Consider the following 24,451-nt stretch of genomic DNA (forward strand, 5'->3'; position numbering starts at 1 on the left):
TCACCCACTTTCTGTTTCTAAAGATTTTAGCTGGAAAAATCCATCTTGATTATTGTTAGCAATAACAGACACACAAACAGCGTAGCTACGTCTACGAGTTAATGTTAGTTACGTTAATGTGACCTACATACGCCAGAAGTGCTGCTAACGTAGCATAAAAGTAGCATTCTGCCAAAGTTAGTAGTATTTCTCTTTAGTAGTATTTATGGTGATAGTTAAAAGACGAGTGATTGGTTTAGTTTGGTTAGTTTGATCAGCTGATTGATTTAAACTGTGTAGATTATCTTCAACAGTCCACTTCACACCTTATCTTAGTGGACTTTCAGTGCTAATGACACAATTATCACATGTGATCAAAGTCAGGTGAGTGAAGAGTTCAAACCAGAAAAAGGCATAAAACAGTAGATTTACAATACAATACAATAATCCAAAGAATTCCAACTTTTTTCTCAGAATTCTGAAATTTAAGTCAGTATTTGGAGAAAAAATGTGGAATTCTCTCTCAATCTCAGAATTCACATTTTTTCCACAGAATTCAGACTGTTTTATTCTTTTTACTTGTTTTGAAAAACATGTTTTACAGTAGTTTTTACAGGTCAGTGATGCACCACAGCTCCCCCTGCAGGTCCACTCTGCTCCCTGCAGCTGCGCCCGAGTCAGTTTACACAGCAGAGTCACGCGCTCGCTCTCTCTCTCTCTCTCTCGCTCGCTCTCTCTCTCTCTCAGTGCCACAGCAGCTCGCGCAGTCACACACTCACACACTCTCACTCTCTCTCTGTCTCTGTTCCAAACCTTTACCCGGGTCTAAACATACAAACAACAACACGAGAAACAGATCGGATAATCTGACACGGATTAAGAAGGTGAGTAAATGGGATTATTATCATTACTCGTATTGTTTTATTGATTTGAAGCGTCTGTGATCGATGTATAAACTTCACTGTTGTTTCACTGCAGATCAATGATTAACGGGAGATTATGTTAGTTCTGCTTTAGAATGATACACATGCGGAAACACTTACTATACAATCGGACTTTCATTTGATGAAGACAATATTATCTTTATAAGATATATATATATATATATATATAAAATAACTCCCTTTGAAAACGTACAACACACACACACACACACACACACGCACGACTGTTTCAGTTTGAAATCTTTATATTCTGTTTATGATGATGATGACGTCAGTGCTGTAATGTAAACACCATGTTTTAGAGCAGCAGCAAAGATCGTAGTGTAAACCTGCACGTGGACTCACACAGGTTTAACTCACTAAATCCACGCAGTGAAAGCTGCCCTGTGTGTGTGTGTGTGTGTGTTTTCTTGTATTCAGTGCCTCATCAGGACCTTGTCAACACTAGTGGTCCTCATAGAGACCAAAACCGGGATATGAGGCAGAATCTCATTGGTTAAGTTCAGCACTAAGATGAATTGTGGTTATGGTTAACGGTGTGGGTTAGTTATTAACTAGTTATGGTTTAGGTTAGTGATAATGCTTTGTTTATGCTGTCCTGTGTGTGTGTGTGTGTGTGTGTGTGTGTGTGTGAGAGAGAGAGAGAGTGAGACAGACTGACCACTGAGCTGTGATTAAAGCAGACCCACTGACCTGAGGATTGCAGGTTTAGCCACTCTTAAAGGGATAGTTGAGGTATTCTGAGGACTAACTGGCTCCTGTGTAAGTCTAAGATAAGTGTGTGCGCGCTCTCTCCTGTACCAAACCCCATAGAGAAAATCAACGATTTAACATCACAGCACACAGGAGTTGTTGATCCACTGCTGCCTCCATCAGTGTTTTCAAATGTGTTAAATGTGGGACTTCAGTGTTTGAAATCCTTTGTTTGCTTTAACCCAAGTGACATAAAGTGACCACACGAGGCAGCAGTAGACCAGCAGCTTCTGTGTTCCCAGCAGCTTAAAACATTGATTTTCTCAATGGGGTTTGGTGCAGGTGAGTGACTTCAGTTTCCAGTCAGAGAAGGTGATTTAACTGTGACACAAACATGTGTCCATGCCTTCAGGCTGCTTCTCCACACACACACACACACACAGAACCTGGACTATCAGTGTAACTCCGCCTTTCTCTAAATATTTACATGTGGATGAAATCAGGAGAAAATGAGGCTCTGGTTTCTAAACATCTAATCAGAGCACAGATGTTATATAATCTTAATTCTCCAACCAATCCGCTGGTTTTTCACGAATAATCACTCACGTTTGGTTTTGGTCTCGACGGAGACGACGGTGTCACCTGAGAACTCACAAAAGAACAAAAGCCAGGAGGGGACGCTCATTATGCAACCCACCCTACTTCTGAAGAGCACACATGCCCTCAGGGTCAACTCCACCTTGACCCCACCTCTGCCCCCCGCCCCCCAGTGTGTGTGTGTGTGTGTGTGTTGGTTTGATCAGTGCAGCAGTCAGCAGCATAAACAGTTTAGCAGCAAGACTAAACAGACCAGACATGCCTCATAAACACACTCACCCTCGCATTCATAGGTGAGCGTGTGGTGGTTTTGGCAGAGGGAGACGTGATTCATGTGTTCACTGCACTGATCCATGTGTTCACTGCACTGATCCATGTGTTCACTGCACTGATTCATGTGTTCACTGCACTGATCCATGTATCCATGTGTTCACTGCAATGATCCATGTGTTCACTGCACTGATTCATGTGTTCACTGCACTGATCCATGTGTTCACTGCACTGATTCATGTGTTCACTGCACTGATCCATGTATCCATGTGTTCACTACACGGATTCATGTGTTTACTGCACTGATTCATGTGTTCACTGCACTGATCCATGTATCCATGTGTTCACTGCACTGATTCATGTGTACACTGCACTGATTCATGTGTTCACTGCACTGATCCATGTGTTCACTGCACTGATCCATGTGTTCACTACACGGATTCATGTGTTTACTGCACTGATTCATGTGTTCACTGCACTGATCCATGTATCCATGTGTTCACTGCACTGATTCATGTGTTCACTGCACTGATTCATGTGTTCACTGCACTGATCCATGTATCCATGTGTTCATGTGTTCACTGCACTGATCCATGTGTTCACTGCACTGATTCATGTGTTCACTGCACGACCAGAGAGCGTTAAACTCACCCACGCAGAACGTTTGATCCTCAAATGTGACATGTGAGCAAAAACCAGCTGCGGTTGTTTTGGGTGAAAGTGAATCATGAGTTGAGATGAGTTGACAGAATGATTCAGTCGTTCAGTCACTGAAGTGAAATACCACTGAACGTGGTGATGAACGTGCACCAGACTCCTCTGTTCAACACGTGAACACATGTTTTTATCTCTGACTCCAGTTGGACTTTGTTGCTTTGACGTGGCGCTCATGACTCTTCAGTGACGACGCTCTCTGACCAATCAGAGGCCGGCAGTCTGATGATGTCACATTTTAGTATCAGCTCAGCTGAACCTCGTCAGAGCAGGAAGTTAAAAAAAACACCATCACTGATGGAAAAGCAGGAAAACGAGTCGAGTCGAGTCGAGTCGAGTCGAGCTGTGTGATGGAAAAGCAGCAACAACAAAATCATCACCTCAGCTTTAAGAGTGATGATACGCTGGTTTGTTGGATTCTGTTCACACGACAACAGAGTGGTGAATAAAAGTGTCAAAGAAGCTGAAGAGAGCAACAAGCTTCTGTGATGCCACATCATCATCATCATCATCATCATCATCAGTGACGGCGCTGGAAGCCTCGCAGGAAGGCAGCGTTCTAAATGACATATTATTGAGTCGTGTTAATGATGTCACACAGCCTCACGTCAACGTCTCCGCCTCAGGAGCTCGTCGTTACAGCTGGAAGAAGCATGAAAGGTCGAGTTTTATGACCATTTCTTCCTCTTCTTCTCCTTCCTTGTGCTGTCATTTCCCAGCAAAGGAACGAACGATTGATGTCGTCTGTGGGAGTTTATGACGCGTGACTCATTTTAGCTTGGAGGCAAAGAGACGCTTTCAGATGTGAAAGTTCAGCAAAAAAACACAACAATAAGACAACAATAAGAAGAAGCTGCGTTCATTTTAATAATGAGAGCCTCGAGGATGATTCCTGGAAGGATCAGAAAAAAAAACTGTATCATACAGAGTTCACTCTTCACCACAAATGAGCAACTTGTGGTGCCCGGTCCAGATCTGGCACGCATACGTGCACTAACGTTCGAGGACAAATCTGTTCAAATACTATTGTTGCAAAACATTCAATCCGAGATGTTGGCTTTCCTGTTGGGTTTGGATCATGGTCATAGTGTCACTATGACTATGTATATGCTAATTAGTGCCTTTCCTGTTGGGTTTGGATCATGGTCATAGTGTCACTTTGTCTTTTTCTCTGAATCAGACTGAATCAGACTGATGATTCAGAGAAAAAGACAAAGTGACACTATGACCATGATCCAAACCAAACAGGAAAGGCACTAATTAGCATATACATTTTGATGACATCACTCTGTATTTGCATATTGCTCGTGTTGTTGATGAGATTTCATCACCTATCTTTATATATATATATATTTATAATAAAGGGGTATTACATTAACATAAACACCCTTTAGTAACAACATGACTGTGTACTGTAATGTAACGTGTTACAGGTTATGGTTTTTAGTCGTAGTTTAAATGGTGGAAAAATAAGTCCAGACTTCTCATTTTCAACTTTAGTTGGAAACAGTGTTACACAAAATGTTAAATGTAATGTCACAAAGACGCTAAAATAAACTGGGACATTTAAAGTTAAATTCTGCTTCTGTCCTCAGAAAACACTGAAGTTTGAAAACAATGATAAAATGAGGTCCTTGATTTTCCTCCTGTTTTTCTTCTACTCTTGAATAACCTACGTTCACGTAGAATGTGTCGTCTTTGAGTCACTGCTGAAGTGGAAGCTGCAGGATATTTGATATCAGACACGTTCACATTGTGTTTCTTATCACCTAAAGCTGTCACATTGTGTGTGTGTGTCTGTCTGTCTGTCTGTGTGTGTGTGTCTGTCTGTCTGTCTGTGTGAGAATGTGTGTGTGTCTGTGTGTGTGTCTGTCTGTCTGTGTGAGAATGTGTGTGTGTCTGTCTGTCTGTGTGAGAATGTGTGTGTGTGTGTGTGTGTCTGTGTGTGTGTCTGCGTGTGTGGTCGATGTTGTGGTCGTGGTCGTTGTGGTTGTTGTGGTCGTTGTGGTTGTTGTGGTCGTTGTCGTCGTGGTCGTTGTTGTCGGTGTGGTCGCTGTTGTCCTTGTTGTTGTTGGTGTGGTTGTTGTTGACGTCGTTGTCATTGTGGTCGTTGTCGTTGTGGTCGTTGTTGTCGGTGTGGTCATTGTTGTCGTGTGGTCGTTGTCGTTGTGGTCGTTGTTGTCGTTGTGGTCATTGTTGTTGTCGTGGTCGTTGTGGTCATTGTTGTTGTCGTGGTCGTTGTGGTCATTGTTGTTGTCGTGGTCGTTGTGGTCATTGTTGTCGGTGTGGTCGTTGTCGTTGTGGTCGTTGTTGTCGTTGTGGTCATTGTTGTTGTCGTGGTCGTTGTGGTCATTGTTGTTGTCGTGGTCGTTGTGGTCATTGTTGTCGGTGTGGTCGTTGTCGCCGTGGTCGTTTTTTTACCCATTTTTCCAGAATAACTTCCAATATCTGGCAGTTATTTACAATATAGCACAAACCGTACTTAGGGTTAATGCAACGTGCACTTGTCTGACTGTCGTCAGCGATATACTCAGCGTTAAAGTGTAGATATTGTTGTTCTGTATTTGAAATGACTGGCAGTGATTAAGTCTTTCATTCAACACAGCATTAATGATTTATGACACTGAACTCCAGAGAAACCAACATCCACATCAAATGCTTATCTTTAACTCGTCTTGAATTATTCATGGACTCATTGATTTAATCCGCCTCGTCGTACTCTGAAGCGGCTCCTGCCGTCAGTTCACTCTCGCTCTCTGTTTGGCTCAGAACTCGATCCATAATTCAGCACGAGAGCGACAGGGTCATGAAAAACGTGACGTGTCAGATCTCCGTCTTTGCCGAGTGTGGCTGACAGCTGTGAGAGCGACACTCCTCACATCGCCCTAATTGTTCTCAGTCCGAGCGCGCCGTCTCTCTGTCACGACACATCACGCTCAGCCGGGACTGCGACGCGTCTGCTCGAGCGCGGCGTCGACGTCACACAGGCCTGGACGTTTCCTGCAGAAGAAGATGCAGCTGCACAGACTTCTCCAGGCTCCTCCAGATGTTTTCTAATTCTGACAGGAGGGAGGGAGGGAGGGAGGAGGGAGGACAGGGACAAAGGACCAGGGTCTCTGTCCGTGTGGCACTCAGCAATCGACTGATGTGTAATGAGGGCAGACAGCTGGCAGGTTCAGTGGAGGATAACGGCTAAACTTAGACAGCAGCGGGGAATAAGAGAAGAGCTCGGTCGAGGGTCTTTGTGTGAAATTTTGGGATGGTTTTGTTTCATGGGGTATGTTTTTTGTTGTTTCAGTGAGGTAGAAAGAGTTCTGCATTTCACACTCCTGTACCTCCGTCCTGAGGGCAGGAGTGTGAACAGTCCATGTTGTGGGTGGGTGTTGTCCTTGATGATGGTGGCATTATCGAGGTACGTTAGTCCGACTAAAAGTATACATGCTGGAGTAATTGGACTATGTCTCACATTATCGAGGTATGTTAGTCCGACTAAGAGTATACATGCTGGAGTAATGGGACTATGTCTCACATTATCGAGGTATGTTAGTCCGACTAAGAGTATACATGCGGGAGTAATGGGACTATGTCTCACATTATCGAGGTATGTTAGTCCGACTAAGAGTATACATGCGGGAGTAATGGGACTATGTCTCACATTATCGAGGTATGTTAGTCCGACTAAGAGTATACATGCTGGAGTAATGGGACTATGTCTCACATTATCGAGGTATGTTAGTCCGACTAAGAGTATACATACGGGAGTAATTGGACTATGTCTCACATTATCGAGGTATGTTAGTCCGACTAAGAGTATACATACGGGAGTAATTGGACTATGTCTCACATTATCGAGGTATGTTAGTCCGACTAAGAGTATACATGCTGGAGTAATGGGACTATGTCTCACATTATCGAGGTATGTTAGTCCGACTAAGAGTATACATGCGGGAGTAATCTAACTATGTCTCACATTATCGAGGTATGTTAGTCCGACTAAGAGTATACATGCGGGAGTAATCTGACTATGTCTCACATTATCGAGGTATGTTAGTCCGACTAAGAGTATACATACTGGAGTAATCGGACTATGTCTCACATTATCCTGGTATGTTAGTCTGACTAAGAGTATACATACAGGAGTAATCGGATTATGTCTCACATTTTCAAGTTATGTTAGTCTGACCAAAATCGAACTAGTCTTAGCCGGACTGGAGTCAGACTTGGCGTTCTGCACAAACACCAAAATGTGTTAAGAAAATCAAATTGTTGTCTTAGTCCAACTAAAATTGGACTTTAAACATGCATGTAAACCCACTGAGTGCTGATTATGTGTCCTGAACCACCACTTACTAGCGCAATAAATGTTATACTCAAAAACACAGTTATTATCAGCAGCTGCTTTAACCGTGTGATTTAGTTTTGACTAAAACAGCCACTGTCCTGCACATCAGGTCTTTATCAATGCTGTAACACCCAGATTGAGACGGCTGAGATAACATGTTCACATTTATTTTGGTCTTTATCAACACACTTTTTATTTTCTTTACCAGGAAGACTGATAACTGAGCAGCTCTGACCTGTAAAGTTTTATCAGCGGCAGTAAAACTCGAAAAGTCTTCAACTGTGCGTTCAGTTTTGCTAAAGATGATGATGCAAATGAAACAAAATGCCAGAATTTGTGATGATGTTTTTCTGCCGTGAACACTTTATACGTTGATAAAAAAAATGTGTTTTTTCCTGTGACCATTTCTGTGTCCCGACCCAGTCTTTAGGAACCACTGCATAACATATGGGAGATCTGAATGAATAAATGCGTAATTAAGAAATAAAAAAACATTCTCAGCAAAGTGTGTAAAATGAAATGAAGCAGCTCTGTTTGAGTGAGTCACGGATGTTTGTGTAGGAAGAGACACAAGTGAAGGATGGTGGGTGTTTTCTGGAGAAGAGAAAGTTTATAGTTTGTACACAAATCTTCCAGATCTGTGTTACGTCTGGATGATGTGTGAGCACGAACACACAAGAACGACTTTATATCGTATTGTTGTTTTATTCACATGGAAACTGCATTTTTGTGTATACAACAAACTTTATGGACATGCTTGACATCTTCTTCCCTGCTTTTGGTGTCGCAGCATTTCAGCATCATATACAGGCCTGGCATATACAGTATATATTTATGTTCATGTACTATAGCTTTTGAAATCATTTTGGGGAGTTTCATGGGTAAAAAAGATTGTGCACTGCAAAAATTGCAGTGTTTGTGATTTCATCTTTAAAACTCTGCCAAGTCACAAAACAACACACAGCCTCCCACCTACCGTCTGTCTGCCTGCCTGCCTGCCTGTCTGCCTGCCTGCCTGCCTGTCTGCCCTCCTGCCTGCCTGTCTGTCTGCATGTCTGCCCCAACAAAGATATGAATAATGCAGTGCAGTGGTGTTAATGATACACATGTTTACCTGCATGTCAGGTGACAGTGTGGCTGTCAGCTGGAACACAAAGAATAACAGATAGCCACTTTAGCCACTTAGCAAAATATTCTCATAGTAAAAATCAAAAACAGATTATGTCTACAGGATGTTAAGAATCTATTTGCAGCTTAATCTCAAAATATTCTCATAGCAAAATCAAAGACAGATTAAGTATGTTAAGAATCTATTTGCATCTTAATCTCAAAATATTCTCATAGTCAAATCAAAGACAGATTAAGTATGTTAAGATTCTATTTGCAACTTAATCTCAAAATATTCTCATAGTCAAATCAAAGACAGATAAAGTATGTTAAGAATCTATTTGCATCTTAATCTCAAAATATTCTCATAGTCAAATCGAAGACAGATTAAGTATGTTAAGAATCTATTTGCAGTTTAATCTCAAAATATTCTCATAGTCAAATCAAAGACAGATTAAGTATGTTAAGAATCTATTTGCATCTTAATCTCAAAATATTCTCATAGTCAAATCAAAGACAGATTAAGTATGTTAAGAATCTATTTGCAGCTTAATCTCAAAATATTCTCATAGTAAAATTGAAAACAGATTAAGTCTACAGGATGTTAAGAATCTATTTGCAGCTTAATCTCAAAATATTCTCATAGCAAAATCAAAGACAGATTAAGTCTACAGTATGTTAAGAATCTATTTGCAACTTAATCTCATTCTAACATGAGTTTTTCTGACTGAAAACTAAAGTTTATAATCCACTCACTCTGCTGCACCAAACAAAACAATCTGCATTTTTATCTCACAGAATCACAAGAGCTGCTGGTCCACTGCTGCCTCGTGTGGTCAGTTTGTGTCACCGAGTTTAACACTGCATTCAAAGAATAACACATTGGAAGTCACTGATGGAGGCAGCAGTGGACCAACAACTCCTGTTACCCTGTGAGCTAAAAATGCTGATTTTCTCTATGGACTTTGGTGTGGGAGAGTGAGTGGTTTACAAAGCGGCACAAACAATATCTTAACAGCAAAATGAAGTGCTTATCATAATCTTAAAACGTCATAGATTTAAGACGGCACAGATAATAATCAGTTTTTCCTTGTGTCCACGTTGTGTTGAAGCTGATTGGGTGGAGTCATTTAGTCTGTGCTGCCTCTGCAGACTTCACACGTTCACACTTGACCTTCAGCTTCAGCTAATATTGACACGCGCTCACACAAATACAGGGCGAGAGGCCGAGTGTTCCTGTACCAATCTGAGCAGCGTCAGGAGTGAGCTCCACTCTTTTGAATGACAGCAGAGTCACAGAGCAGAGAGTTAAGATATCTGTTACAGTCTGTCTCTTACATCGCTGCTCATCTCACTGTAGATCAGACAGCTAACGAAGCTGAAGGCCTCACAAAGGTGAGAGGATTTACAATTATAATTATATTATTATTATTATTATTATTATTATATATTATTATATTATAATGACAATACAAGAGACACGTGGCTGTTTGTTTGTCCTTCTTTCTCTGTCTGACTAATGAGCCTGAGCAACCAGGTCAACAATTTTCTACAGACCATTCATAATTCAATTCATGGTTTTGGGGACAGCAGAGAAACACCGTCGTCCTCCTCCTCCTCCTCCTCTCATTAGTGGCAGATGCTTTACATTCACGCGTGTACAGATGCTTCGTGGTGAATGAACTGCGGTTAATGTTTGATAATGAAGGAACATTCACTCCCTGAGAGGCGATTGTTAGTCGCTGTCATCCTCAGCAGTAGTGGCACATGCTGGTGTGTATACAGAAGGTGAGACAAGACATTTGGCTGCTTGTCGGCAGCAGATGCTTCTCATCTGTCTGAAGATAGATACATTTGACAGGTAAGCGTGCTGAATGCATTCCCAAGAGCTTCAAAGGTGGTCCTTGTGAATTTATGAGCCCCTTATCTGATGTTTACGCCCATGAAATATCGTCATTCATACTGGAACTTCCTCTAAACTCCTGATCCCAGAAAAACTGGGCTTTCTTTGGATTTGTTTTTCTTCTTCCGTGTGCACACGTCCTGTGTTGTGTTTCCCAGCTCAATTTCTGGTTCCCAGAATGTTCTCTTTTTGTTCCAAGAACCTAAATGATCTGCTTGGGAACCCACTTTTCTTAAAGACGACAAACTATAGAGACACAAATCACAACATAAATCAAGCAATTGTGAAGATTTAATTACTTCATAAACTTAAGATTTATATTAAACAAAGAATCACAGAGAATCACAGAAAATCACAGAGAATCACAAAAAAATCACAGAGAATTACAGAAAATCACAGAGAATCACAAGGAAATCACAGAATTACAGAAAATCACAGAGAATCACAAAAAAATCACAGAAAATCGCAGGGAATCACAGAGAATCACAAAACAAATCACAGAGAATCGCAGAAAATCACAGAGAATCACAGAATTACAGAAAATCACAGAGAATCACAGGAAATCACAGAGAATTACAGAAAATCACAGAAAATTACAGAAAATCACGGAGAATCACATAAAATCACAGAGAATCACAGGAAATCACAGAGAATCACAAAAAATCACAGAGAATTACAGAAAATCACAGAGAATCACAAAAAAATCACAGAAAATCACAAAAAATCACAGAAAATCAGAGAGAAACGCAGAGAATCACAGAAAATCACAGAGAATCACAGAATTACAGAAAATCACAGAGAATTACACAAAATCACAGAATCACACAGAATCACAAAAAATCAGAGATCACAGAAAATCACAGAAAATTACAGGAAATCACAGAAAATTACAGGAAATCACAGAAAATTACAGAGAAACACAAAAAATCACAGAGAATCACAGAAAATCAAAGAAAATTACAGGAAATCACAGCAAATTACAGAGTATCACAGGAAAACACAGAGAATTACAGAAAATCACAGAGAATCACAGAAAATCACAAAAAATCACAGGAAATCAGAGAGAATCGCAGAGAATCACAGAAAATCACAGAGAATCACAGAATTACAGAAAATCACAGAGAATCACAGGAAATCACAGAGAATCACAGAAAATCACAGAAAATTACAGGAAATCACAGAAAATTACATAGAATCCCAGAAAATCACAGAAAATTACAGGAAATCACAGAAAATCACAGATAATCACAGAGAAGTACACAAAATCACACAGAATCACAAAAAATCACAGAGAATCACAGAAAATCGCAGAGAATCACAAAAAATCACAGAGAATCACAGAGAATCACAGAGATCACAGAAAATCACAGAGAATCACCAAGAAGCCCGTGGCCAAGTGGAAAGGGAACTTGCCTTGTAACTGGAGGGTCGCCAGTTCAGGTCCCCACCAGGCTTGGGTACCCCGGAGCAAGGTACCCAACCCCCATTGTTCCCTGGGCGCTACTAATTCTAGGATGGGTCAAAGGCAGAGAAAAAATTTCCCTAAGGGGATTAATAAAGTATATAGAATCACAGTCTCCCGAAACAACACACTTATAGAGGAACACAGGAAACCAAGAACTTTGGCATGTTAGACAAAACATATACTTGGGAAAAATCTTCAAAAAGTATCTCCCAGGACCCGTCTGTGGGTGCTGGCCCAGTGTTTTAGGAACCACGAGTTTGGATGTGTCGGAGCAGAACTCTCTGCTCGTGACATGGAAGTTAAAATCTATTGTGAAACTTTAGCACTGGGCCATATGATTATAAAGAAAAAATCAAGTCCTCGGGCACTTCCCATGACAACTCTGTGTCGGGGCTGTGTGAGCGTCCCTGATGTAGCCTGACACAAAGCATCTGGTTCCTCTTTAGTTGCATGGGGCGCCTTGTTAAGCCTCCCCTGCAGGCTGCACTATCTGCTCCATAAAGACGGGAGGAAGGGAGGACAGAGAACACAGAGACAGACAGAACAGCGAGGTTCACGTCGTATGCGTGGGGTCAGAGACTTTAACACAGTAATCTCTCTAATAGTCACTTTGGCTCATTTTTTTGGGTGCTTTTCCCTTCGTAAACGTCCCAGGAATCACATGTAGAATCTGTGTCTTTGAAGGTTCGTTCATGTCCACCACGACATCTGTTAGTAACTAGCTGCTTGTGTTGTACACATGTTGTATATATATATATATACATATATGTATGTGCACTATAACATGAACCTGACTGAGCGCTTGAGAGAGAGAGACAGTGTGTGAGGTATCAGGACGCCCTGTGGCACAAACAGGATGAAGAGAGAGCAGCGGAGTGAGACATAAACTCAGGTTAGCGTTACAGGAAGGAGGCGGGGCACGCGTGGGTGTGGGTTCACTGTACAGATGAGAGAGAATGGCGAGAAGCGCTCAGAGGTTAATCGTGACCTGGAGGAGGAACCCTCAGCCTCTCACACTCTTCACAAGCCTCCACATCACAGGAGAAGCTGCCAGGTGCTAATTTAGGTCATTATGTACAATGGAGACTAATGGTGGCTATTGTTCTCAGGCTAATCCCAGCTGAGTCACTGGTTGCTGTTGGTGTGTGTGTAACCTCTCAGAGATAACACTCTGGTTCCTTTCAAGCTGTGTTTTCTTTCGTTTTGATTCAATAAATAGGACAAATATGGAAAGCTCCCATGTTTTCAAAGGTTATAACTGTCAGGATTAACAGTCGCTGTGTCCACTTACACATATTTAATCAAGTATGATTTCAAAGATAAACCAACATCAGGATTAATGACTTTGTTTAGACTCGAATGATGATAATCTCCTTTAAAGTGAAGATGAAACAATGAACAATATGACAGTGATTGGTTGTTATTTTTCATCTTAGGAAAGGTTTTAAGAGTGAATGGAACTGATTATTGTTCATCCATAAGGCATCTTTAATTTAATAGCATCTTGTTGCCAAAATGATTTGCTAAAGACTGGCTACAGTAGTTGCTAACGTAAAGTGCATCACTGCGTCAACTACAGCTGCTAAAGTCAAACATCATTACTAAAGTGTCTGGCTATGGTTACTGCTAACTTTTAATACAGTGTCAATTTACAGTAGCAGCTAATTTCAACATCAAACACTGACACCACAACATCTTGCTAGCTAAACATCATCAATTTAAACATCATTTCTCAAGTATCTGGCAACAGTTGCTCCTAAGTTTAAACACCAATGCCACAAAATCTTGCTTCAGTAGCTGCTAACATCAAACACTAGATGCTACAGTATGTGGCTAGAGAAGTTGCTCATGTCAAACACAGATGCTACAGTGTCTAGCTACAGTAGCTGCTAAAGACAAACACCAATGCCATGACATCTGGCTACAGTAGCCGCTAACGTGATACCGATACCACATGTGTAGTTACAGTAGCAGATAATTTCAAACCCTGATGCTATAGCATCTGGGTAGAGTCGCTGCTAACTTAAAATACAAATGCCACAGTACCCAGCTAATGTAGCAGCTCATTTAAAACACAAATGCTACAGCACATGGCTAGAGAAGTTGCTAACGTGAACCACTGAACACAATCACAATCAACTTTCATACAATCACACAGAAACTGCATGTGTGTATTCAAGATTTTATTTCTTTGAGTAAAAAATATCACACCAAATAAAAACTAAAGAAAGAAACAAGTGATAAAATTAAAAAGGACAGGAGCACCTGATACTGTGTCACTGGGGGTGGTACTGAAATATTTTAAAAGTGCATCTGAAGATGTGACTGCATGTTACATTTTATTAAAAAAAACAGATGCTTGGTGTGCTACACATGAGACTAACATAGACTAATAATGAAAATGTGATGAGATTCATTCAAGTTTATTGTCATTGCAATGCAATTCAGTCTAACTAGAGTGAAAAAACCAGTAAAGTGCAGTGAAATGAATATATATATGTATATATAGCCTATGAATGATATGGGAAAGCTAAGGTATGATATATTAACAGTAATACACTTTAACTGCACTTTAACACTGATGTAAACTTTAACAAACATAAACTGTGACACATAAAACCAAAGGCTTACAACCACCCTGTTACAAAGGGGATGGACAACTAAAAGCATTTTAACTGACATACAAGCAGGAAAGACACCTGTAAAATAACACCTGAACAGGCCTAACGTTAAGTTTCCAAACGTCCCTGATGAATTTAAGGTGGAGTAACATTAACACACGTCCACTCAGCTATTTAGTGATTATTAAACAATGTTGCTATGGTCCGAAGTAAGCTAGCAAGCTAACACTCTGCTCCAACAACGGTAACTACGATGCATTAAACTATTCATTTCATGCACTTCATCACATTGACATTACTGTACCTCTATCTTTTTCACCTTTTTCTTCCTCTTCTTTCCTTCTTTTCCTTCCTTGGGCACGGATGGCTTCAGTCTTTTGGACATAATTCCAAAACAGTGTCATTAATCTTTTTCTTCGTCTCTGGGTCAGATTCAGGCAGCTGGCCTCTTGACCCCGCCCCCCTCACAGAGGGCAGGTACAGAGCAACGGCTCGTTGCACCCAGAAAAAAGGCTTCTGCATCATTTAATAGTCTTTGCTTTGACTTTATGTTGCTGTGGGCTTATATAATATTTCGAAATAATAGTAATAATGGCACTGGTAAAAAAAAAAAAGTAGTATTTATATATATATATCTATATATATATATATATAGATATATATATATATTTTATTAATTTTTTTTCCCCGTTTTCGGCGCCCCCTGCGGATGACGGCGCCCCTAGCATTTGCCTATACTGCCTATGCCCAGGGCCGGCTCTGAGCAAACCTATAGCATTAGCATGACACTTTTCCTTCGCATATTACATGGGTATAGATTGTTCCGGAAGAAAGTTGCCTAATAAATATCCTAAAACCCCTATACACACCGTGACCTCCACTCCAGATTTATCCTCATTCTCTAGCCATGTTTCTTCTTTTATATCCTCTCTGTGTCATTTCTTCCCCTCCACACCTGTTGTGGGACCCTTTTCTTCCCAGAACTCCAACCTAAACAATGCTCGACTTTCCTGAGCTGTGACACTCTAACATCTGGAAACACTAACTAGCATGGCTGTTGCCCCAGCTCCTGAGTTCATTTATAGTTTTATGCCACTTGACAGGCCTGGTCTGTGACGGCTAAATGAAAGTAGAGAGAGAGGAGTAAAATTAGGTCACCTTCTCTAGTGTTGAGGAAGATTAAAGATTAAAATGTTTTATGAATGTGCTGAGATATTTCAAATACAGCCTGTAAATAGTTTTACTTTTGTAGTACATGTATTTATTCCTTGTGCGCACAAGCCATAAAGATAAAGAGAACAAATAAACCGACAAAATAAGTTACTCACTTTTTTGATTATTGATGACTCAAAATGAGGTCAGTGTGGCTGACAACCAGCAAAATAAAAATTGATCTGTATCATATATCATATATGTAAAATAATACATGTTTTATATTATAACCTATATAAGTATAGTATTTTTCTTACTTTTAACCTATATTGTAGAAACAATACAGGTTTAGTGTAAGAACAACCAAAATCATGTTATATTGTCATAAGTTCAATGTTAAAAACAATTTATGTTTCATGTTATAATGTGATGGTGTATTCTCAGAACAATATACTTTAAGAACAATATGCGATGCGTAAATCATTCTAACAATAAACTACCACATTATAACGTGATACTGATCTGGGGTTTTTTTGCGAGTACGGCAGCAATAGTCTTCCGTAGGCTTGTCACTTTTAATCATTGGTGTTTTTATTCATTTATCGAAAATGTTGCATTACTGCCCCCTATTTCCTTCTCTTTTTTTTTCTTGGATCATTCCAAATGTAATTTGGCTACAGATGCCGCTAACTTTAAACATCAATGCCACAGTAGCTGCTAAGATAACAATGTGCCTCAGTGTAGCAGCTCATTTCAAACACAAATGCAACAGCACATGGCTAGAGATGTTGCTCATGTCAAACACTGATACTACCCTACCTTAGCTAATTTCTAAACACAGATGCTACAGCATGCAGCTAAATAAGTTGCTAACATCAAACATCTGGCAAATGTTGTGTTTTAATGATTAATGTCTAAATATCTTATTATACCTTATTAACAATAATAGTAATAATAATAATGATAACAATAATATGTATAGTCAACAACATACAACAATATATATAAAATGAAATAACATACAATAATAGCAAGCATTCTCAAAAAAGGGACTGCATTTGGTATGAAATACTTTTTAAATGTTCTTGCTTGTTGCTGGGTAGAATTGGATCTCAGGATTTAGAACAGAAGTAGAACAGATTCACAAATATACCCATGACGATATGAACATACATGCCCTCGTACTTACAGACACATGATAACCGTGCAGGGGTGTTTTCCAGCTATAAATAACGCTCAGGGTGACGCCTCTGCTGTTATAGGCACATGTGACACCCCCCCAAATCCTCCATATACTGTGTACACTTAAACTATATTAAACGTCTCCGTCCATTGGAGACAATGTGCTGATTTCACTGTAAGGTCACAGCCTCTCATGATGAGCTCATTTAATGTGAAGAACAAAGCTGTAAAACTTAAACAGCGACTGTGAAAAAGTTACGACCTCATGACGTGTATTGGTTTACTTAAGCAGCCGTTTATATTACGGGGGCCTCGGCCTAGTTTTCATGTGTTTAAAGAGGTCAGCAGCACGTGCAGCTCACATTTCTCTGCCGATTTAGACACTGTAGTTTCCTGACATGTCAGTGCAGGGGCTGCGAGTGGCAGAACGGACAGAATATAAACGGAAAAAAATTATATATATATATATATATATATATATACTGTATATATATGTCAGCATCCTGTCTCGACAAGAAGCATTGTTGTTTGTCTTTTATCAACCATTTACTGTACAGGAAACACAACAATTGTATCAGGTCTAAGGGAAATTTCAGGGTCTCTCTTCCCGTCCAGCCAGACACATAAGTCTGCCTGCATGGTCACAACTAAAATCTGATTTTAGCCACTTAAGAAAGACACCCAATAAAATCAACACATACTTAAGTCTATTATGTCATAATATTCATTTTCTGACTAGAAACTGAACTGTTGAGAAAACCATTTGATTTTACGTCATGACACACAGGAGGTGTTGATCCACTGTTGCCTCCATCAGTGACTTGGAATGTGTTATTTTGTGACTTTGGTGATTAAAGTCCTTTTGTTTTGATCTACCTAAGTGACACAAAATTACCAAACATGGCAGCAGTAGACGAGCAGCTTATATGTCCCTACAAGCTAAAAATGCTGATTTTCTCTATGGACTTTGGTGTAGGAGAGTAAACGGTATACATACTTCAATTTCCAGTTGGAAAAAGGCTGTGTTAGTCATATATTTGTTTTTAATTTTGCAGAGTAAAACAGATGTAAAAACCTGAACTATCCCTTTCAAAATAAACATGATTTGTTGAAGGAGAACCACATTTGGTCTAAGTCCCACTTGAACGCAGAGTTGCCAGAGAGCACTCTGCATGAAAGCAACTCTGGTTTACTCATTGACTTTGACAGGAGTGGCCGCTCCATGTTTAAAATCATATATGTACAGTGTGAGGTAAAGGGTCATAAAGCACATTTACATGGCAGCTCTATATTGCTACGCACTGCAGACGTGCAACTCCCTCCAAGCTCAGCTTTAGGGAACAGAATTCTTTCTGCCGTCCAACTAAAACCACTTCTTCTTTCTCTGTTTCTCTCAGGAGTCCACACAGGTGAGGTGAAGACGAGGACAAGATCTGCATCTACTCCCCCTATCCGTCCATCAACACTCCAAGGACCTTGGTGCCGGGCATCCACAGGTCAACTCAACCATGATGGGTGCCAAACAATAAAAAGTCTTGACCCAGTGTCCCCTCAGACGGACTGCACAGAGCAAATATTTGAGGCCATTATATCCCATTTCTCCGGCAGCTGTCACTGCAAAGATCAACAGTGAAGGGTGTTGTTGGGAGATAAAAAGAGAGAAGAAAAAGCGGGGGAGTAAAAAGTAACCCTTTCACAGGGCGCACACTGTGCTATTTCTGCCACGCTGCGGGCAGAGAGCGTCTCGTTTGGGAGTGCTCAGAAAAAGCACTTCCCTTGCCCTTCCTTCAGATCCAAAAACCTGAGTAAATACTGGACAGAGATATCCATTTGTCTGGGCTCGAACAAAGACACTGACTGCATGCTATCTATAGAAAACATTACAACAGACGTGGACTCTTTGCACTCATCTGTTACTCTCCAAGGAATATTCAAGGACGAGGAGAACTGGAATGACAGCTGTCAGACTTTTCTTCCTTTTCAAACACCACCACTAGAAATCTTCTGTGGGCTAACAGCAGCTTTATCACTGAGGGGCTCCACTTTCAGTTTTGATGTCTTTCCCAGCTTGGTGAGCCAACATGAAGCCTCTTACACCAATTGGATCCCCGTCTCCTCTGAGGCTCCTCAACAAGGGTCCGGATTACCTGCGCAGGCAGATTGACGGTGGTGGTCATGGTCGCTCCATCAGCGCAGTGGAGAGGCTGGAGGCGGACAAAGCCAAATATGTAAAGACCCAACAGGTCATCAACACCAAGCAGGAGCCTGTCCTGGTGCCCTGTGCCACACCACCACCACAGCCACGGCGAGGCATCGCCATTCCAGGAAGTCCGACCCTTCATCTTCCCCCTCGCCAGTCATCCAACACTCCCTTCTCCACACTCTCTGGCTCCTCACGAGATGAAAACGAGAACTACGACTCCAGGAAGGAGAACAGACGGACTTCTCTCGACACTGATGTGCACAACAGGAGTAACGTGAAGAATGGAATACCTCTGAGCCCCAGGACTCCTGGAGTCAACACCTTTGTTGCACCACATAGTGCTCCTGTTCTCAGAAGAAGCACAGGCAAACGTATGCTGAGGCCGGACTCCCTTGTCATCTACCGGCAAAAGAAAGAGTGCAAAAGCCCCAGTGGCAGCGCAGTGGGTGAGAACAATAACATGGACTTAAAGGGGTACAGCTTCGTCCGGCGCCTGTTTCAGGGCTCCATGTGGGAGAAGAGCAGTGGAGGTGAAAGTAGAATTCAGAAAATGGTGATCAGTGAAGAAAAATTGCGGGATGGAGACTCCCGCATGTCTTGGACCAATGACAAAGACGTGATGGATGGCGCACCAGGAAGCAGAAGGTCGAGTAAAACTGACCAAGAACGCAGTCAGGGTTCAATCCCCAGCCCTGGATTTAGCTGCACACTTGAATTGACTAAAAACGGATTTGCAAATAGTTCCAATGATGAGGTCAACAATGGTGTTATCAATGGGAACCAGTCCAGCAACCACCACGACGAAAATGACCCGTGGAAGCGGGCATCACCGCCGCCAATACCCAGGCGGAGATTTGGGGCGCTGCATCGCTCCAAGTCGGACCTGTATCTGCGCTGCTCTGTGGCATTATCAGAGCAGGAGCATTTCTTTGACTTCTGTGGCCTGGATGTGGACATGATCGAGCGTCTGGGTCGACAGAATTTCCTCTCTGGTGCCAGCTCCATAGACACACTCTCACTGGCCCTCCGCAGTGTTGGCGGAGACGGTTGTGGTGGGTCGGAGCCCAGCGAGTTCTCCCGTCACTCGGGAGATGGCCTGTTTCAGGACGAGCTGACTGAGCAGCTTCCGACTGGTGTGTCGATCATAGAGCGAAACGCTCGTGTCATAAAGTGGCTTTATGGTTGTAAGAACGCTGTTAAAGAAGGACCCAAAGAGTCGACGGTTTAGTGTGAGCTTAAGGAACAATGTGCCATGGAGTGTTGAGAATCTGCAAGTGTTATTGTCTTTCCATCATCATCTAGTTAGATTCTGCCTTTCTTGCTGAGGAGCAGGGAGAAGGAGCAGTGACTCGCCACAGAATTTCACTGTTGAACTCCACAAATAACATTCAGAATGGGCTATGATTAGCAACTGCACTGCAACACAGACGGGGGGAAAAGTAGGTCTTGTTGCTATTTTTGAAGTGGCGGAGCTTTGCTGGGCAAAGCTGTTGTGAAGTTTTCCCTTTAAAGTTCCTGTAAAGCACTAAAACAATGTGCTCTACTGATCACACTGTTTCATTAACCGCTCAGCCAAATTTGAATAATTATGAAAATGACAAGGTACATAAAATCATGTCATTGTTTTAACCTCTTACAGTAACACTAGTAACTGATTATAGCAAATCCAGCATATACACTTTCATCAATATGGACATGCTATAGCTTGTTAGCATGTGTAGAAACTTTTCAAATACACACTACACTGCAGCAGCTAGCAACTAAGTCACAAAAACACACAGTGTGATTGTTAGCTTCATGCTAACAACAAGCTTATGCTTCCACCCAAATGTTACTGAACTAGCAGCAGAGGAAAAATAACAACTTGTAAGTTTTTTTTGGCATCATAACTCACAATGCTGCTCTTTCTTGCTAGCATACTTTCTTTTAGCCACAATTAGCCTATAGTGGTGGTTCAAGTGAATCTTGAAGTTAAATCCTGAACCAAAAAGTGATGAAATTCATACTTCACTTTGTTTTCTCTTAATTTTCTAATATGTATAACCTGAATAATTTTACAGGGACTTTAAATGTCACATGGTCAGCGACAGTGGTCGTAGTTTCAGCTGCTAATGTCTGCACTCAGGGTTTAGAATTCCATGGCACATAGTTTGTTTCTGACTCGCTACTCCAAAGAGAGCTGAGAGGACAACAACTCACGACTTATCTTGTGTCAAATTGATATAAATATTGTATTTATAAATCCTGTGGAAGTATTGTGTGGGTAGAGACTGAACTTAACTTTTTTATCCCCTTGTATTTGTACGTGTGTGTGTGTGTGTGTGTGTGTGTGGTGCTGTCCTCTCCATTTGTCTGCTACATCCACGCGACTACGTTTTTATTGAAAAAATAATAACTGCGCTTCAGTCTGGACAGACTATGATCCGTCATGACCTGACTAAATGTGTTTTGTAACATATCATTACTGGCAACTATGCTAGTAATGATATGCTAGCATTTATATGCTAGTATTAGCATTAGGAGCTAACTTCACCTACTCATAGTTAGCAACTTCCTCGCTAATGTCAGATAAACGCTGCATCACAAAATTCTCCAGTTTAAATATTTTCATAAAATTGTTACATTTTTGCCACATGTGGTTGACGTGAAATTTCATGATGCTGTTTCTTGCTCGTCATCTTTTCTAAAATCTGGGCCTCCCAACAATCATGGGTGTCTTCCTTTACGAATTTAGGCTGATTTGAACAGATTATCTGGCCAAATGATCCTGTAGTGTGAGGGATTAACAGACGCGCGCTTAAGGTCATCAGTTATTTTTGCGTCTCTCAGCCGACAGCCCGCCTCCATGTCCGGTTAAATTCTGAAGTTTCTGTGAGATCCTAAATCCTTGGAATCTCCTCCCTGAAAGTGTGTGGTCCTGCATCTTGACTGGATCGTCTAGTCTGTGCTTCCTCAGGATGAAAACATTGAAAATGGGTGATGGCTGTGGTTTTAATACGTTTTTAAAACCAGGTTAGATTAGGATTAGGTGCACACGTTTACCTGTGATAGTGCAGATTATTTCTGAAATGGAGCAAAAATACTCGTCTGGACGGGGATTATTTTCGTCGTAGTTTGGATGGAGTTGACTCAGCACCACTCTCTCCATTAATGACTCATTTAAAATGGAAAACCACTAAGCTATGCATTGCTTTTTCTGTTGTTGTGTGAGTGTGAAGTGAACCATGAGTACCTCAGTCCGATCTGTCCCAGTTTAGTTTGTGTGTGTTGCCTTTTCTTTCTTTTTTTGAACTCAACTTAAACGCAGGCGTTGGAACAAACATGTGAGCGGCGCCCCCTGTGGGGCTGTTAATGCACTGGACTGGACACGAAAATGAAAGAGAAAGAGATTCTAAAAACACTGAGCTGGATTCAAAAAGGAGCATCTGTTTCAAGGAGGCCATGTCTGGCCACTACATGTCCCTCATTTTCATCTCATTGTTGCTTAAAAAAGGGTCGATGACGACCCGGCACACATACACTGTCCAATAATGCCTGTGACACGGTCATTGATTAACACAGAGAGTTGCTGTGGAAACGAGGGAAGATGGAAGAGTGAGCGCAACACTGGACGTTGGAAAGCATTTAAAGGTCCAATATGCAATACTTGAGCGCCACACAAACCAAAAAAAAAAATGTAAATTTTACATTGACAGCCTTTTTTTTTTACTGGAAACTAAAGTTTGTAAAGTGTCTCGTCTCCCACACCAAACTCTTTAAGCTCTCAGGGACACAGGAGCTGCTCCTCACTGCTGCTGGTGATGCTGTGATGTAAAAATGACATGTCAAACCCATTCCTGTGATATTATAAACTCAAGATAACATGGATTTTATTAGGTCCACAAACCAAAAATATTCAATTTAGTGTCAAAGAGGAGTCAAAGTGCAGAAAATCCATAAACAGGCTTGAGTTTCAGCCACTAAAGACGAAGCTTCACATCATGTATGCACATCTTTACAGATGTTTAAGCCCCGCCCATCCAGCTGAGTCCACTCAGGTCTCTGATAACATCACTGATTCTCAGTGTGTGATGAGCGCGGCACATGCTTCAAACGCCTCCTTTAACTGGACTCTTTTATTTTGTCATCTCCCTGTTAAAAACCGCTCGGTTGCATGTTTACAATGTGAATCTCTTTCTTCTTCTGTTTTCATATATATTTACATTTAGAAGAGATTTGGATTTTTATTCCAAAGATATAAAGTGTGTATGCCGTTATACAGCAAATAAAAACACATGAAGAAACGATTGTGTGAAGCTCTTTTTCTTTTTTTTGTCTTGCATCTTGTTTTCGCAGTTTATTTTTATGCATGAAAGAATTAGAAATGTGGACATTTGATAGCTTTACAGGATTTTTTTTTTTTACATGAATAAAACACATAACAAAAAGCACACCTAATATAATCTACATCATTGTAAGTTATTGTTTATGTTAGGCAACCTTTCTTTGGCTACAAACTAACGTCTGACAACGAGGCGTCTGTGTGCACAGATGCTGATTCCATCCAAAACATGGATGAAGAACACTGAAGACTAAAATCAGAACAAAAGAAAAATAAATAACAGATGAAGATGAAATAGACAAAAAGCCAGAAGAATAAACAGGTTCTAGTAATATGAACAATCATTTATGGCATTCAAATCCAACTTTCAGCATCTTTTAACCTCATTTAGTTTATTTTTCTCAACACAAACACCATGTTCTGCCTTTTATCAACAATAATTAAAAAATCATTTTAAAAACCTTTAAAGGAACAAAACTCATTTTACCAACTTACTGTATTACACTGTAATAACATGTATGTCATGTCACTCTCCTGCACCAAAGTCCATGTGAAGTTTGCCTTGAGTTTACCTGTCACTTATTTGTCTCCTTTCAATGAGCAAACACTTTCATTTTGAAATGATGTGAAATATTATCAGAAATATTAGATTTTTCATATCTTTTTTCAACACCTGACCTGCCCAGTACTGACCGTAGTTCATCTGTGTTTGATGTGGTTTCTCACTCCTCGCTCTAACAACACCAGATTCAAATAAATGGCTCATTATCAGCCGATCATTTGAATCAGGTGTTGTCTGAGCTAATTATATATTATATATTGGATATAATAACACATATTCAATGCAACATCATCTTTATATCCACGTTAAAGCGTCACATGTGCTTGTTGTTCCACATCTCAGCTGCTTTTTCAGCTGTTTGGAGCAAAATGTCACAGGGAAAATCAGTGAAGTGGT

At 40.8% G+C, this 24,451-nt stretch overlaps 1 protein-coding gene across 1 annotated transcript; it reads left to right on the forward strand.

The window, feature by feature from the left end:
* Positions 1–743: 743 nt before the first annotated feature.
* On the forward strand, positions 744–23,455 carry fam110d (family with sequence similarity 110 member D). The gene is made up of 2 exons (XM_058647274.1): positions 744–863; positions 18,367–23,455. The coding sequence occupies exon 2, from the start codon at positions 19,051–19,053 to the stop codon at positions 20,398–20,400; it is 1,350 nt and encodes a 449-aa protein (XP_058503257.1). The 5' UTR covers positions 744–863; positions 18,367–19,050; the 3' UTR covers positions 20,401–23,455.
* Positions 23,456–24,451: the final 996 nt, after the last annotated feature.

The sequence above is a fragment of the Solea solea genome, chromosome 13, assembly GCF_958295425.1.
Source record: "Solea solea chromosome 13, fSolSol10.1, whole genome shotgun sequence".
Lineage (NCBI taxonomy): Eukaryota > Metazoa > Chordata > Actinopteri > Pleuronectiformes > Soleidae > Solea > Solea solea.